The sequence below is a fragment of the Tiliqua scincoides genome, chromosome 4 (assembly GCF_035046505.1).
Source record: "Tiliqua scincoides isolate rTilSci1 chromosome 4, rTilSci1.hap2, whole genome shotgun sequence".
Taxonomy (NCBI): Eukaryota; Metazoa; Chordata; class Lepidosauria; order Squamata; family Scincidae; genus Tiliqua; species Tiliqua scincoides.
Window position 1 is genome coordinate 67466914 of NC_089824.1, and position 18557 is coordinate 67485470.

Below are 18557 nucleotides of genomic sequence, written 5' to 3' on the forward strand. Positions count from 1 at the left end.
GGAGTCCCTTAGGCAGTTCATGGCTGAACACAGTCACGTTCTGGCAACTCCTGCGACGCCGCTGGAACCAACCGTATTGGCTTCTGCCTTTCCATTGGACCATTCCAGCGACGTGGAGAGGGGGGATTTGCTGCATGGGTAACAGCCTATCCTCCATACCTTCTTTACCCAGGCTTCGCACACTGGAGAGGACACTCCAACTTCGCCATACGGCGTCGGCACAACACGGGAAGCAGCAGTTTACCGGTTATAAGTCTTTGCTCGATTGGCGTAGAGCATGACGCCAGGGGCTGCTTCCGACGGTGGGAGAGATCATTGCATCTCATTGGGCAGCTACCGCCCGCCTTAAGCTGGGCAGTCCCCAGCCAGTAAGGTGTTGCCTCGCCACAGTCCGTTAACCTCATGGGGTGCGTGGGGTTTAGGGTGAAAACCGACAAGCGGATCGACAACTCTGCACCATGCACCAGAAAACAGAAAACTATTGCCCTAGAGCTGGGCACCTGGAACGTTAGGACAATGACACCTGGCTTCTCTGATGACCTGCAAGAAATAGACGAAGCAGGGCTGTGTTCTTGCACCAACCTTGTTTGGGATTTTCTTCGCTGTCCTGCTGAAGCAGGCCTTTGGAACTGCAACAGAAGGCATCTATCTCCGGACCAGATCAGACGGAAAGCTCTTCAACCTCTCCAGACTGAGAGCAAAATCCAAAGTCCAGCTGAAATGTCTGCGTGACTTCCTCTTTGCCGACGATGCAGCTGTCACTACCCACTCTGCCAAAGATCTCCAGCAGCTCATGGATCGTCTTAGCAAGGCCTGCCAAGATTTTGGACTGACAATCAGCCTGAAGAAAACACAGGTCATGGTTCAGGATGTGGACTCACCTCCCTGCATTACAATCTCTGAGCATGAACTGGAGGTTGTCCATGACTTTGTGTACCTTGGCTCAACGATCTCCGACACTCTTTCTCTCGATACCGAGCTAAACAAGCGCATCGGTAAAGCAGCTACCACGTTTTCCAGACTCACAGAGTCTGGTCCAACAAGAAGCTGACGGAACATACCAAGATCCAGGTCTACAGAGCTTTCGTCCTGAGTACACTTCTGTACTGCAGCGAGTCATGGACTCTTCGCTCACAACAGGAGAGGAAACTGAGCGCTTTCCACATGCGCTGCCTCCGACGCATCCTCGGCATCACCTGGCAGGCTTTATTAAATCCCTATTAAATAGGGATTTTTACAATTTCAAAGAAGGTTCTTTCTTTTGGCTTCAGCTTGTCAGCTGCTCCAAGGTCGCACGGTGCCAGTGGTCTCGAACTGGCGACCTTGTGGATGTTATCTTCAGGCAGATGGAGGCTCTACCCTCTAGACCAGACCTCCTGCCCATATTTGCTGTTGTTGTTTCTGTTTTGTATGCCAATAAAGGTCTGTTCTGTTCATCAGATGAAGAAAGTGTTATCCTCTACTATGTGTTTCTCAAGTTGTGGGTCAAGCCCCACTAGGTGGGTCATGAGACAACTTCAGGTGGGTATCCATTCATTTTAATATTTTATTTTTAATATATTTGACTTGATACTACCATACTATTTGACTGCGTTTGGGAAAATGTCTGAACTTTGAACAGGCTACTATGTATATGCTTTAAACAATGATAGAAAATGGAACTTACTCCTGGGTAAGTGTGGGTAGGATTGCAGCCTAGGCCAATCCTATCCACACTTTCCTGGGAGTAAGCCCGATTGACTGCAATGTAACTTATTTCTGAGTAGACATGCATAAGATTGAGCTCTAGGATTTTAAAATATTTTCCTGCTTGATGACTTAAGGTCTTGACATCAGTTCCAGTAGGTCCTGATAGATTCTCATTCTAAAAAGTGGGTCCCGGTGCTAAAAGTTTGAGAATCTCTGCATGCTACAACAAACCTGTTCATTTTTTTAAGAGTTAGAGGACTGTTCCCCCCCCCCCCATCTTTACAGTCATTCCAGGGTACCCAGAAGGCTGAACTGGAGAGCAAGATGTGCAGTTAAGGATTTCCAGGCCAGACAAAAGACTGAAACTGGGTTCGCCAGTGATCTATGGCACAACAAGTACTAAAGAAAATAAAAAAATATGGCATTTTAAGTTGGGGGTATGATGATTACTTCAAAACACCACAGATTAGCATTCCAGCTAACAATTTTCTTCTGCAAACTGGGCAACTGTGCTGGAAAGTTTTTTTTTTTTTATGTATCAAAAACTTTTCATGACCCACCAAAAATTGGCTAGCACAGGGTCTCTGAGAAGAATTTTATCAGGGGCAGCTAAGTTTCTTTTGGGGCCCCTTCCCAAAGGGGAAGGGGTTGATACAGAGTAGGGGAGGATGGCAATAGGGGCAGGCAGAGTGGGAGCAAAACAGGGCAGGGGGAGTGTGACAACAGTCAGAATTTGGAGCCTAGGCCTACCTTGTATTCCTGATATGGACCCCAGGTCTACCTGTCTACATGGCATCAGAAGCTAGATACAATAATACAGAAGACCAAACACACTTCTAAGTCTAAAATATTTTAAATGTAGAAAATTTGTGTAGAACAGTGGCTCTCACACATTTAGCACCCAGACCCACTTTTTAGAATGAGAATGTGTCAGGACCCACCAGAAGTGATGTCATGGCCGGAAGTGACATCATCAAGCAGGAAAGTTTTTAACAATCCAAGGCTGATATCCTACCCACACTTATCCAGGAGTAAGTCCCATTGACTGTTATTGTTAAAAGCATATACATAGTACCCTGATAAAAGTACAGGTCTGTAACATTTCCCCAAATGCAGTCACATTTCATGGCAGCATCAAGTCTAATATATTCGAAATAAAATAATGAAAAGAATGGGGACCCACCTGAAATGGGCTCCCGACCCACCCTTTGAGAAACACTGTGTAGAAAATTAGCATAATCATATTTAGGCTCCCACTAGAATGGAAAGTGTCCTGTGTGTACCAAAACCTGCTTCTGCAGCAGCTGTAGTTCCACAGCTGTGTCCCTGAGCTCCTGTACACTCCTTTATGGTAAGCAAATCCACAAGCCAAAGAGCAACTGTGGCAGGTCAGTTTCCAGATCTGACACTGTGTTATGGGGTATCATGTATGCATTCCTTGGTCTGGCACATATGGCTTGTAGCAGCACCTGCTGCCCACTAGTTCAAGCGAGATTGGAAAATGTAAGATCCCAGGAAATTTATTCAGGAAATTTCCCTCCTTTGGCTCCTGGGCCCCCCTTTTGACACTGGGCCTGGGTACAAATTACCCCCTGCACCCCTTCTCATTGGCATTGAGTGGGTGTATTCGTTTTACAGCCCAAGTGTATTGTATAGATAAGTTTAGCTGAGAATAAGTTCCATTACAGCAAAGGGGGCTTACTTCTGAATAGACATCTGTTGTAATAAAATACACTGTCCCTCAAGGCACCATAGATACTGGTTTTTACGAGCCAACGTGATGTAGGTTGCATAAAGAAAAACAGATGCTGGTTTTTATGAGCCCACATGATGTAGAAGTTGCATAAAGAAAACCTGGGTTCAAATCCAACTTCAGTGCCCGGTGACCAAAGGACAAGCATGTCTCTGCTTAACCTATTTCATAGGAATGTTGTGAGGATAAAAAGGAAGGGGAGAAGCCATGTACACCACCCTACCCTGCCTGGAGAAAGGCAGAATATAAATTCAAAAATAAATAAAATCTATAATATAGTAATATCTTATTCACTAGCATACTTGAGGAAGGCAGGGGGGCAAGTGTCTTTGGGTGGTACACCTGGGGGGGCGCCCTCCACTACCCCTGCACCAACTACTTGGAGTAGCCACCTACTTCTTTAGCTTTTTTCCACTTGGAAAAGAAGCAAAATAAGCAGGCAGTTGCTCAGAGCGACACACAACCACTCTGAGTGACGGGGGGGGGGGGCAGGTGAACCTGCTCACCACATGTCCAGCAGGGCTTTGCTCAGACACCTGCCCAAGTTCCACCGCTTGTCCTGGTATGGAGGCAGGAGAAGCCAGCAGTGTGCTGAGGCTGTATTGAGGCAATATAGTGACAGTGGCAACTGTCATGTCTCTCCTCCCACTACCCAGCAGCTGCCCAGGAAAGGCAAGCTCCATCACAGTTGGACAGGAAGTGCATCAGAGACAAGTGCAGAGCAGTTGTACACCTGCTTCTTTCAAAGGCAGGCAACTGCTCAGAAGGCAAATGCTGGAAGTAACTGCAGTGATAACTGCAGTCACAACAATTACTTCCAGGTTAGGCGGGGGGGGGGGGATTTGAAATGACAGCCCCCGGGGCTATCTCACTGCCTTTGTTTGGACTAAACAAAACAACACTAAGGCAGCAATCCTAACCACACTTTCCTGAGAGTAAGCCCCACTGAACAAAATAGGACTTACTTCTGGGTAGACCTGGTTAGGATTGTGCCCAAAGGCTGCAATCCTATGGGTGCTTATCTGGACATAAATACAGCTCATTACTAGAGGTGTTTGTTTTTGTTGAAAACAACTTAAAAACACAAAACATTGCATTCTGGTGTTTAAGATATCCGAATTAAAAAAACCTGCATTTTTGGTGTTTAAGATATTTTCCAGAAATTAAAATAGATTACTTTTCCAGTTAGAAATAATTCTGTGGCTGCATCTGCTGACACTATATCACCCACCTAGACACTTTTAAAGTATTTAATAAAAATGAGAACTTGGAATAAGAACTTGGAATAAAAACACATAACACCACTTGTTGCCTTTTTCATATTTTTAAATTAGGAAATCTGTGAAAAAAATAAAACCATTTTCAAACACCTCTACCCATCGCTCTTAATTTTTATTTCTCTAACAAAAACCAATAAAAGGGCTGTGTTATAAGCAACAGAATTTTCATCAAAGACTAATGAAGAATAAACAAAGTCTCAAACAACTGTTTTCTACTTGCTTGTGTGTCTCTCTCCCAGCTTCTTCTGTATCTTCTCTCCAGATATTTTCTTCTTCCATTTTCTCAGCAAGTCACACACCAGCAATTCAACCCTATGCACATTATTCTGGGAGTGAGCCCCACTAAAGAGAGTGGGACATACCTCTGAGTAAACCAACATAGGCTTCACTATGAGAGAATACAATATTAGACACAAGAAGACCAGTATAGTGTTGGATAAACTGCTATGTGCATTGTATTGCCAACTCTGCTGCACACTTCTGAATCAATGGGAAAGAGCAAAGCAAAAGTAGTTACCCCAACAACAAGTAGGCTTGTTCTCCCAAGCCTATGCCCTTTGTTTCTGGAGTTGAACAAATGCTTCCACCAAGAGGTGGAAATGGATTGCAAACAACCAGCAGATGTGCAAGGAGGTTCCAACTGTGTTATGCAAGCTTGATTTAATGGTGTCTCGACAGTGATCTTGTATTTCAACAATAATCTTTTTTACACATTTTATTTTACATCTGTATGACGTGCAGGAACTTATCAGGACACTGCCCCCAATAGCTATACTCCATAAAGAGTATACAGCCACAACAAAAATCAACTTTAAATTTCTTTGTTAGTGTTTTCTTCAGTGCATACTGTCCAACTATCCTCCTTTTCTAATTTCTGTCCCTGGAAAAATCATTGCCTTCTTATGTGTCTAACAGCCCAATTCTATCCACACTTTCCTGGGAGTAAGCCCCATTGACTCCAATGGGACTTACTTCTGAGTAGACATGTATAGGCTTGGGCTGTAAGGGTCCTATCCAACTTTCCAGTGCAGCCACAATGTTGCCCTGAGGTAAGGGAACAGACATCCCCTTACCTTGAGGAGGCCTCTGTGACAGACACCCAACCACAGGATGCAGTGTGCACCCCATTAGCACAGCTGCATCAGTGCTGGAAAGTTGGATAGGATTGGGCCCAAAATCTTGCTTTTTAGAATGCCTTGTGAAAATTTTCCATGGAATGTTGATGGTAGTATTCTTTAATTGGTGCAGGATATACTATTGCAGAGTAAATGAGCAGCCAGGCAGGTCTTCAACAACATATAAATGTGGAGGAAAGGGAGAGCGCAAGTGATATTTGGAAGAATAAGGGTGATAGAAACATATCTCTATGGCAGCCATTTTCAACCACTGTGCCATGGCACACTGGTGTGCCGCAAATGGTCCCCAAGTGTCCCCAAGGGAATTTGGGAGCAGGTCATTTATCAATAGGACCATTAGGGGATGTGAGCCCCCATTGACAGCACAGTGTGCCTTGTCAAGACACACCATCAACTTTTTGACAATTGACCATTTTAGTGCCTTGCCAGTGTGCCACGAGATGAAAAAGGTTGAAAATCACTGCTCTATGGTCATCTGTGAAATGTTAAGAGGTTAGAAAAAAACCATTTAACATGTTAATGTTGACCAAAAAAAGGTTTGTATAGGTTTGTAGCCTCAGGGCCCAATACTATCCAATTTTCCAGGGCTGGTGTAGTGATGCCAATGGGGCATACACTGCATCTTGGTCACCGTGCCTCAGGGCAGCAGTCACAGAGGCCTCCTTAAGGTATGGGAACATTTGTTCCCTTACCTTGGGGTTGCACTGCAGCTGCACCAGTGCTGAAAAATTGGATAGGATTGGGCCCTCAGACTATTACTTCCCTTAGTTTTTATTTATCCTTTGCAAATGCAGCTTCGTATTTTTGTTATGAACTGCCCTGAGACCATCTGACAGCAAAAGACAGAGTAGAAATGTGTATAAATACACATAAATAAGATTGTGCTACATATGCAGAAACAAACGGACAGCACCATCTTATACATATTTACTCAGTAATAAATCTCACCATTGTCATTGGAGCTTACTCTCAGGTCAGCATGTATAGTCTAGCAGCAGCAGAGGATAAGAAACATTTAATGGACCCTTTCCTTCCAGCAAAGCAGCATTGGGAGTGAGTAAGCTGGAATAGAAGTGTGTAGTGCAAGGGGTAATACTTAACCCTCTCTGAAGCCACCTCTCAACTGGCATAATATACAGATTAGACTGCCCAGATTTTGGAAACTGGACACACACAAACACACATGCTGGAGACAAAAGTAATAATCAACCAATCCAACTCTTGGGATTAACTCACATAAATGTTCTCAGCGTATTATTTGATTTACATCTTGATAAAAATTAGGTGTATATTTTGCATACACACACTCCAGTAGGGGAATCTTGTTTCTTCATTTAAAGCTGCCATTTTCAACCACTGTGCCACAGCACATTGGTGTGCTGTGAATGGTATGCAGTTGTGCCCCATGAGTTTGGGTTGGGCCAGATATTAGTAGGGCCATTGGAGGATGTGAGCCCCCTACCAGCAGTGTGGTATGCCTTGTCAATTGTCCAAAAACTGATGGTGTGCCTTGACCATTTTAGTGCCTTTTCAATGTGCTGTGATATTTAAAAAATTGAAAATCACTGGTTTAAAGCAATCCTTTATTGTACACCTAGGAGTAAGTCCCATTTGACCCAGTGGGGTTTAATTCTGAGAAGACATGCCAAGGCTTGGGAGGGTCTTACTCCAACTCCTAGTTAGGGGCTAGGGGAAAAGGGTTATTAAGTGGGGGGGGTGCTCCTGCCTTGCTCTCTATAGAGACCCACAAACACAGTTTGTGCAGTCCACAGTTGAGTGGCAGGAAGCAGGACTCACAGTCCAATTCTATGCATGTCTACTCAGAGTCAATGGGGCTTCCTCCCAGGAAAGTGTGGACAGGACTGCAGCCTGAGAGCCCAATCCCATGCTTGTCTACTCAGAAGTAAGTCCCATCAGAGTCAATGGGACTTACTCCCAGGAAAGTGTGGACAGGATTGCAGCCTGAGAGCCCAATCCTCTGCATACCTACTCAGAAGTCCCATCAGAGTCCATGGGGCTTACTCCCAGGAAAGTGTGGCCAAGATTGCAGCCCGAGACCACAATCCTAGGCGTGTCTACTCAGAAGTAAGTCCCGTCAGAGCCAATGGGGCTCACTCCCAGGAAAGTGTGGACAGGATCTGGCTGAAGCGGTGGCGGATGGCTGGCTCTTCCCTGCTGGCCCCCGCGCCTGCCAGCAGCGCTTTGTTCCTCACTGCTCCAGCGCCCATTCAATGCAGGCGGTGGCCGGAGGCGGGAAAAAGCGGAGCAGCAGAGACCAGGGATCTGAGGGCGCGGAGCTGCAGTAGCAGCACTGCAGAGAGGGTTGGGGAAAGGAGGGGTTGTGACTGTGAGTAGTGTTTTGTTGTGAGGAAAGCTCTTTCCTCCTCTTAGCAGAAGGCGAGAGTGTCTCACAGCCAGAATTGTAGGCTATCAACTACACACACACAAAACCTGCTCCTGTCTTGATGTCCTTTTGCCTTCAGTATTCTCCACACTCTCCAAATCACTGCAGCTCCCAATCCCTGTTGCTAGCAGTGGCAGGGAATTTCCTTTCTCCTGGCTTTACTACGAGTGGTTTAATTAAGCCATCTCTGCCCAACGTTGCTGATACGCAACAGGGATCAAATGTATACACCTGAGGGCTGGGCAGAAATGGGTTTAAATGGATATTGGAAACCTTTTAAAGGCAGTATTTCTTATTGGTAGAGGGGTCTGAAAACGGTGTTGTTTACTCAGAAGTAAGCGCATTGTGTTCAGTAAGACTTACACAGCCCAAGCCTGTGCCTGCCTACTCAGAAGTAAGTCTCATTCTAGTCAATGAGACTCACTCCCAAGTAAGCATGACTAGGATTGCAGCCATAGGAGTAAACCCCATTGATTATAATGGGACTTATTTCTGAGTAGATGTGCATAGGATTGGGCTTTTAGGCTGTAATCCTATTTTACTCACCAGAAACCAACACCTTTACTTACTGGGACTGTTCTCCACAGGTCTGTTTCCCCACCACAAAGCTTGCATTTAGGTGTAGTTTACCCCTTTCTCTCTCTTCCTCCCTTGTCTCCCCTTATGTCAGTAACTAGAATGTAAGCCCCTCAGGCAGGTTGTAATAGAGCATATGCTTTATAAGTACTTCTAAGACCTCTGAGTAGGGCAAAGAAAAAATCCCAGTGTGAAACCCAGGAGGCGGCTATTAGTTTGTGTTGACAAAATGGGTCCAGTTATGCCAATAAGTATATGGCAGCATCCTCTGAGCTAGTCTTTTTCTCTCTATGCAAAATGCCCATTAGACACTGATGGTGCTGTATGAATACAGTATTAACAATAACATAATTATGTCATTATGTCATTTCTAATTGTAATTAACTGTCACATCTAAGTATCACAACATGCATCATCCTAGAGAGAATTTGTGTTGCTCTTTGTTTTCTTATATTTTCTTTCTGTTAATCCTCCTCTTCTCTCCCCCAATCCATATTAAACAACAGGTTATTTGGTTGCTGAAGCTGAGAATATAACATGAATAATAAGTGCCAGTCTCTGTTTTTCATCCGTCTTCCTGAGCTGCAAAAATTCTGTGTTGTAAAGGTTATAGTGCGTTCTCAACTGGAAGCTACTGAGCTTAGAACAGCACAAAGGAAGATGTGCAGGTAACGGAGATACTTTGGCTGATTTGCTATTTGCAGAAGTAATTCCTTCAGTTGAAACATTTATATTAATAGTTTGCTCAGCTGTACAGACCTGCTTATAATGCTTCTTAGATCAAGGATACCTTAGAAATTTGGTTTAGATTTTTATTTTGCACTTCTCACTGTTGTGCAGCGCAATTCTGTTTTGCGCTGGAATAGGCAAGCCAGGAAGCTTGCACTGTATCCAGTGTGAGATAGGGTGCCAAAGTGGCTCAGCCAGAGGTATGGGGAAACTCTTCTCCTTACCCCCAGGTAAGCCACTGCAGCCCCTGTGGGTCTCCTTGGACTTGTGCCACCTCCTGAGGTGGCACAAGTCCAAGGACAGCGGAGCGACTTGAAGCCATTCCGCGCTGCTCAGGAATGAGGGTTGGGATCCGGCCAACAGCCTTCCACTCCCCACCCGCCCCTAGGACCGCTCTCTGCCTGCCCTCACCCGACCAGGCTGGCCTGATGCAGCCTCCGTGTGCTGGCGTGGCTTGCTCCCAAGGAGGCGCAAACATGCTTTACATGAATGTGCTTTAAGGGACCTGCGCCAGCCTAAGGTGTGGTTAGGATTGCGCTCCTAGTGAAGTTCATTGCAGATACAAAGTAAAATAACAAAGAATTGTAAAGGTAATTGGAGACAAAATAATTGATTGACATTTTCATTTTTAAATTGCTTATAAGTCAATTACAGGCACCTGGACTATCAACATAAATCCCTTTGCACTTATGCAGCTTACTGAGACAAGGAAGCCACTTGCACCTGCTCTGCTGTCGTAACACTGTGTTTTGTTAACTGTGAAGGAACAGTTGTACCCTGCCCCCAGTCCACTCACCCTTGTACATTGATAAAACTTCTAAACAGGGAGTTGGCTTCAGGCAGCACTTGTAACTATAAAGGAAGCTGGTGGCTTCAGCAGCTTTAGACACCCACTCAATAACAAATGGAGATGATTCAAATTTAAATCCTCATTCTAAGAACTGATGCTACCCAACATTGCAAACCATAATGTTATGTGGCACTATCACAATAGGCATCAGTTGAAATAGTTGGGATCAAAAAGTCAATTGCTTCTAAAAAATTTAATTGGGACCAGATCAAGATGAAGAACTCATCTACAAACTCTTGTATTTGGCGATACAGAATATGATTTCTACTGTATTTGTTGGTGTAGTTACAGTTAGGTCAGAGGATTCACATCTACAATCAGAGATCACCACAGATAAATACATACAGGTTGTGCCTTGTTATACACTGGGAGTTCCATTCAGTGGATACCAAATCAGTCGAAAAATAGCTTTAAAGACCCACTTCCGGGTTTCTTGCTCCTCCATTGCTGTCCTGGAATGACCAGGGGTGTCCAAAGTTTTTGGCAGGAGAGCCACATCATCTCTCTGACACTGTGTTGGGGGCCGGGGGAAAAATAATTAATTTACATTTTAAATTTGAATAAATTTACATAAGTTTACATAAATTAATATACTAGAGGTGGAACTTTGAATGAATGAAGGTCTTGCAATAGCTCAAGGCCTATAAAAGGTCTTGCACAAAGCAAGGCTGGCTTTTTCTTTGCTGCCGCTATTGCATCACAGACGTGAAACAGCAAGTGGTGGAGGGAGCCCTTATCCCACAGTTAACGTGAGAGGTCAAGCAGTCACCCTCACACTGAGAGCAGTTGCATCGGGCCAGAGCAGGCTCCAGCAAGTTTCCAGAGGGCTAGAGGCTCATTGGAGGCTGGGGTCTCCCTGAGGGCTGCTTTGGGAGTCCTCGAGAGCCACAAGTCACCCCAGGGCCAGGTTTTGGGCACACCTGGTATAGACACTATACCACATTCAGCCACTAGATGGGATGAATAATGGAATCAAATGGAATGAAATGAATGAATCTGATGAATCATGAAATGAATCTGAAATTGAATCTGATGATTCAATGAAATGAATCTGATGAATAAGATAGGATTACAGCCCAAGTCTTTTTGAACACAATGGACTGAGTAAAGTAAATAATACCATTTTCAAACACCTCTATTAATAAGTTGGGATAATGTTCTTTTGATTATTCATTTGTATTTGATCTTCTTGTGTAGCATCTCAACTAGTACTTTTACCATCAGGAGCTCTGGTCAGGATATTGCCTTAGAATTTTGGGCAACATTTAAAAACAATGTTTGATTTTGTAATAGTAATTCATGCTGTCATGTTTAGTCCAGAAAATATTACTGCAAGGAGTTTCTAATTCCCTAAATATGATTCAAAATATACAGTTGTGCAGTAGGAACCTAAGCATGATTTCTCAGAACACTGACTCTAAAGAGACTGGTAAGTGTATTTAGGATTATATTTTAATTGTGACAACTACTGACAAGCTTTAAATACTTTACCTAGGAAACTCTTGCTTCTAGATCAAGATGTCCTTTCTTCTCCTGTTCCTGGAACACTAAATCAAATTTCAGTGGTTATGACGGTCAGTAATAGTATTTCTTATGTATCAATTCAGAATGGTTTTGTTAGCACAATAGACAAGACTGGCACTCTGTGCAAATTATTTGTGTATTTGCCTGTAAAGCTGACTGTGCAAATTATTTGTGTATTGCCTGTAAAACTGATCATTATAATACAGTACTGGTACAATTTCACATTTTGCCACTTTCTAGTAATTAGTGATTTGTTTCCATCCTCTTCCTGTGTTGGGAGTAGCAGGGTTTTAGTACTGAATTGTCTTGAACTCAGGATTTACCACAGCTTCATACTATAATTAACATGGGCCTGGGTGAGATGCCTCATTTGAGGAGTCACAGCAACCTTTCAAAATCTATGCAAGAGAGGGCTTCGATCCAATCCAATAATAGTGCTGCCTGATCAAAACTGAGTTCTTGATATAATCCTGCATGGCCTCTTCTTGCTTTCTTGCCCTGCGGCTCCTAAGGCCAGCCCTGCCTCACAGGTTGTTGAAGAGGAAGGGGGAAATGGAGCAGGCAGGCGTAGGTGGTGATATGGGTAGATCAGATCCCAGAAGAGGGCGGGATTGGCGGTGGGACCTCAGTCTCATACTTTCTTTATTTATTGGGGTCACAGCACAAAAAAGATTGATGAGCACTATCTTGCAGCATGCTCAGTAACAACTGGTTTGACTAAGTGCAGTTCTTAAAATTCATACATAGAACTTTCATAATATAGAATTTTCCTCCTGTGATGAGAGAGAGAGGGGGGGAATTGCTTCTGAGCCCACAACTCACTTGTTTATGTAGCACTAAACTATGACTTAGAGTGACACCAGAACTGGATCAGAGTGCCTTCCCACTATGTCTGTAATATGTGAGTCTAGCAACATCATGTTGCTAGAGGTAAATAACAATTTATTCTATCTCTGGGGCTGGACTTACTAACTATGGACTACAGTACTCAGATAATTTGGCTTCTTTGTGGTAATTTTTGTCATCTAGAGAAAATGTCATCATCCATGCGCATAGAACTAAACTCAATTACTGTTTTTCATCAAAATGCAGTATAAGTTTATTCATTATGAATTGTATCCTAACTGCAGAAGTAGCCTCCTGTTAAAGGATTTTTAATTGTTTTACTTTATTTTATTTGCACATTTTAGATACCTTTTTACAACTCAGGAAAACTTCAAGCTTATGTAGAGAAACATGGAGCTATGGTAAGTGATGAAAAACATGTTTTCCCCCAGCAGGTTGAATTGTTTGTGTACTTGATAACCTCAGATATGAATGCAGCATTGTCATCAGTAACACAAGTCAATTTGTAATAACCAGTTCAGTATCCAAGTGGAAAAGTAAGGCAATACATTTTTTTTCTGGATTTCATACACTGGGTACAGGTATTATGGGGTCATTCACTCAGATACTCCATTGGAAAGAAACCTTGGTGGCAGAGGATAGACAGACCCCACTACAGGATGGCTCCATTACCCGATTGGCATTACAACACAGCTCTCCTGGTCTTATGCTATCATAATGAAGTTGCAATCTTATGCATTCTCAGCAGCAGAGTAGAAAGCAAAAGTGATACCAATAGAAACAAGAAATTGTAAAGAATAAGAGGTGCGATCTGGGGGTTGAGCTGTTGCCTTGCCTGAAAAAGCCAAGCAGGATTAGTTGCTTGGATGGGAGATTGAGGGGCTGCTGGTGTGTCTGTGCGGAGGAGTGGAGGAGCCAGCTGGCAAAAATAAATGGATAACATCCTTGAGAAGCTGGTCTAAAGTTTAGTTGCAACTTTCTGCAAGAGTGTGGAAAGTGCAAGAGCCAGATGATGACTGCACTATGAAGGGAAACACCTGGAGAAATGGAAGTTCTATGAGATTGTTTTGTGGAATAATACTTGTAAAAATCTCATTGAAAAGTGGATTTATGTTCAGCCTACTTATCTAAACTGCCTTGAGTCTATTGAGAAAGGTAGTATATAAAATCACAATAATACATAAATATTTTATGTACTGCTTTTCAGCAAAAAAAAAAGTTCGCAAAGCAGTTTAGAAAGTTAAATAATTAAGTATGTGGTTCCTTGCCCCAAATGGACTCACAATTTAAAAGAATGGAAAAGAAAAATTAGCAGCTGGAAAAGATGCTATGCTGGGGTGAAGAGAGACAGTTCCTCTCACCCTACTAAATATAATCACTTTAAAAAGTGCCTTTTTGTCCAGTTAACAGAAGTGGATGATATGGCAATACTAACAGCAACTTCTGCGATGTTCACAGCAACTCTGCCAATCTCTTCCAAATAAAATATCATTTACTAATGATGTCTTACATTACCTATATGTATCACACTAGTCATCACATAGTGGTGGCTGAATATCCTTAAGACATCAGAGAACTTGTAATGGTATATGTACCCTGCATTACAGAATACACATCCAGGAAGAGACCATAGGAACTCACTTGTATAAACTCCATGCTGTACTGAATTGAGTACATAAACAGCAACATAATGTAGCCAAAGCAACAGGTTTAGATGCAAGATACCTGAAGATACCTGGCAGGATATGATCCTGCCAGAGTTTAAGGGCCCAATCCTATCCAATTTTCCAGTACTGGTGCTGCTGTGCCTAGTATGCATTGCACCCTGCCATGGGGAGACAGTCACAGAGGCCGCCTCAAAGTACGGGAACATTTGTTCCCTTACTTCGTGGCTACATTGCGGCTGCCCTGGTGCTGGAAAGTTGGATAGGATTGTGCCCTAAAATTGGTTGAAAAGTTTCTCGCCTGTATCCCGTCAGTAAGTAAGTGGGAGTGTCCGAAACAGATGAGCAATTGCTTAAATGACGCTTCATTAAGCAACCCACCTGTTTAACTGGCACCTCTGCCTTCTCACAGTGATGCCAATTTATATATAAAACAGATACACTCATACTGAATGTAGTATTCAGCTTAGCTGTAACATGTTGGACCATGAGAAAGACCTGTATTCTGCTGCTGCATACTTGGCAGCGATAGTAGCACTTTCCAGGAACAAACCATTTCTGTTTATTTTAGTAGAACAGGTAGTATGTCTTGTAGAATACCAACTAGTTAGAATAGATAGTGCTGGGCTAGATAGACCAATAGTCTGACTCAGCATGAGGCAGCTTTATATAGTGCCAGTTTTCTACACAATATTATTGCACTTTGAAAGAAAGATTGCACTTCATTTAAAAAAATTGTTCCTTGTTTCATCTTATTAGATGGCAATGCCAGAAAGAGTTGTCCCAGCTGTTTTTCAGATGTGTCTCTCCTATACTCTTATAACCAAGCTTGCCCCCAGTTGGAACCAAGCTGGTCATCTATTGATACAAGGTATTTATTTTGAGTCTTGGACAAACAAAATTCAGCTATAGTTTTATATATATATACTGTGTTCCTTTAGCATTTTGTTAGCTGCTTCTGCTGAGGCAGTGGGAGGGGGAGAGAGAATGAGGTCTCAGAAGGCAAGGAATGCTACAGGGAAAGGGACACACCAAGAAAGGTGAGAGAGGACAATGCTGCCAAGGTGCTGGGAGAGTCCAGCTATCTCCCAGGCCATCCTTTCAGCAGCACCACTTCTGCCAAGGAAGCACTACAGAGAGCACCTCTCAGTTGTTGAGCTGTGATGTGACACTTCAACTGAAGCAGTACAGTACTGCTGAAAGGATAGCCCATGTGGTAAGTGGGCTTTCCCAGCATGATTATTGGGCTTTCCCATATCTTGAAAATAAGATCAAGATTTGCATATGCAAATGAGTTGCTATGCAAAACAAAATACTTATTTCTGGCCATCACCTGCTTAATGACATCACTACCTGCTTAATGATGTCGCTGCCCGCCCTTAGTTATCATTCTGGCCATCATGAATGCTATTTGGCCTGCTGTAGGAAACGGGTTTGACCCCCTGAACTAGACCTTGCTGAGTTAGTGAGGGTAACTGTACTTCTTTCAGAATGAAGAGCAAATATAGCATGATTTAAACAGGAATCTCTTTTTCCCTTCATAGTTCATCAGTCTGCACATTGCTTGCATAGCACTAAATACTGTATCTCCTATGGAACAATATTTAGTTTGAGAATAGTGCATTAATAAGGTCTGAGGAGCAAATACTGGCAGTGGTGGCACAACCTAGAGTATTGTCTGATGCTGACCCACATCTGATGCCTCTGCACAATTAAAATTTAAAAAAAAATAGCAACTTAACTGCGCTCCTCACCCAGTTTCTTCTGTTGCTGAAGTGCATTTCTTCCATATCGTATTTAAAGGCTGGGGGAATAAAGGAATTCTTTGTTTGTGTGGTAACTGTAAATCAGAGGTGCTCAAAGTAGCGACTGCTGTGGACCAGGAATGCCTTCCCTGGTGCAACCAGCACTTATTGTTCCGGAGCGTTGCAAGACTTCATGTCCGCAGATTGGGATAACACTGTGCTCTGGCCAGTCGCATCTATGGTGTGATGTCCCTGTAGGCCAGGGGCGGTTACACTTTTTTGGCTCGAGAGCTACTTTGAAACCCAGCAAGGCCCGGAGATCTACCAGAGTTTTTTTACAATGTTCGCGCCATCATAGAACAATCACAGGTTGCTCAGCATCCTGCCTGACCTGCTCTCCTTCCTAGCTGTGAGAAACCTTGATTACCAGCCCCTTGGGGCAGACACCTACCTCCTGCACTAGAGGAGTGGCAGCAGCTCCTTCCCTTTCCTCTTGCCCCGGAGCAATCTTGGGCTGCTTGGCTTCCTCCCCTTTCTGCTCCTTTCCCTCCTGGACTGCAAGCCCCTCGGGGCAGAGACTCGATGTTTTGAGCACGCCTGCTGTAGGCATTGCACCCAAATTTCCACAAAGACGTGTCTGGCCCGAGCGTTGTGTTGTCCTGATCTGGAGATGTAAAGTCCCACAGTGCTCCAGAACAATAAGCGCTGGTCATGGAAGGGAAGGATTTGGCTGAATCCTGGATCTGGCCCTCGGGCCGGGGTCCAGTCCTGCTGTAAATCAAACCAGAAGCCCTGCACTTCTGTGTTTGAAGAAACTGCACAAGATACAAGGTAAGGTAAGATCTACTTGAAAGTGGATGTATATATGTTATGCAGCCATTCATTGTATATGAAAAAATGAAGAGATGTTCTCCAGGATGCCATTTGGCTGGAATCTAACATCTCTGTGCCTAGGAAACCAACAGCCCAGTCCTGAAGGTGGCGGCTTCACCAGGTGAACGAGCGCCAGAATGGCTACCTCTGCATCCAGCAGCACTGCCAAAGGTCTCCTTGGGGAAAGAGAACTTTCATCCCTTCCCCTGGGGAAAGTCCCAAGCCCCACAATGGGACTTCTCAAATCTACACCAGCTATTTGGCCTTCCAGCCCAACATGGAGTTTAGGATCCAGTGGAGCAGAGCTCCACTGTTCCTACCCTGGTTCCTCCCCCTGCTGCAGCCTCCCCTGTTTTGCCCACTCCCTGCCACCCTGCCGCCCCACAACTACTTACTACCAGCTGGTGCTGCTAGAACACCAGGTGGCCCTCCACACATTGCTGAGACTCCGCGCCAACTGACGCTGGCTCATTGCCAGCAGTCCCTCCTCTCCAGGTGCTGCAGGCTTGCCTTACCATATGTTTGCAACACCTAGTGCCAGCACTAGAACTCAGTTCCGGCACTGAGGAAGTTCAGGATTAATTCCCGTCATTAGGAATCAAGCGGGCTCCTTTTTACATAGCCCTGTCGCAGTATCTGTTTGTAGATCATATTATGAGGGAATGTTGGAATTGGCTTGGATGGGTGGGTGGATATTCCTGTGTAAGTGATTAGGAAGGAAAGTTTTTTATTTTTTTTAAACTTTCAAATAACCTCACAAAAGTGCCGCAAATTATGCAACTTCATCACCAAGGAGACTGATAGTCTGTTAGCTGAATCAATAGTAGTCAAAGATTATTTTGAGTGTTGAAACAAATATATTAATGATTCGCCTACATGAACGCAATCCCAAATTCAATCATTTCCATTTGTGAATACAGATGCACATTATGTGCTTCAACGGTATTTCGTTCAGATATTATTTAGTGAAAACTTAAAACACTGTGTAAGAAATAATGTTCAGATCTTTATGTTTAGTGCACTTTTGACTCACTTGCAGTATATGTCTTTCTTTTCCGTGTTCTGCATAAAGAATACATTCTAAAGCCAATGCTAAACAAAACCACATTCTTTTCGTTATTTGTTAAAATTTCATAAAAGCAACAAAATACTGTAGTCCTAACTGTGCCTTGTATAATACACATCAATTTCTTTTTTTAAGGGAGAGATTTTCTTTCACAGCTGGGAAAGCAAAATGCAGTTGGTGAGTATAAGATAATTATTTGAAAAAAGTGTGTGCGGCTCTTTTTGAACCTGTTGTTACCTTATTGTGCGTATATGTCAGTGGTCGGCAAATAGCGGAACTTAGACCAAATCTGCTCTACAGATAATCACACCTGGACATCTGAAAGGATTGTAATTGGATGAAGGCCCCTGTGTCTTTAAAAGTCTGGGATGAGGGCCAGCTCAAGAATTCCTGATGCCTGAGTCAGCATACTAAATGCTGCC

General features: G+C 43.6%; 1 protein-coding gene across 1 annotated transcript in view; it reads left to right on the forward strand.

Annotated features, from left to right (window-relative positions):
• The first annotated feature begins 9375 nt into the window (after positions 1-9375).
• The window catches only part of C4H18orf63 (chromosome 4 C18orf63 homolog), a 45571-nt gene continuing 36389 nt past the window's right edge, over positions 9376-18557 (forward strand). The window contains exons 1-5 of the mRNA XM_066624443.1: positions 9376-9506; positions 11913-11991; positions 13132-13188; positions 15211-15322; positions 18271-18312. Of these exons, the coding sequence (XP_066480540.1) occupies positions 9376-9506; positions 11913-11991; positions 13132-13188; positions 15211-15322; positions 18271-18312 (421 nt within the window). The remainder of the gene's footprint in view (positions 9507-11912; positions 11992-13131; positions 13189-15210; positions 15323-18270; positions 18313-18557) is intronic.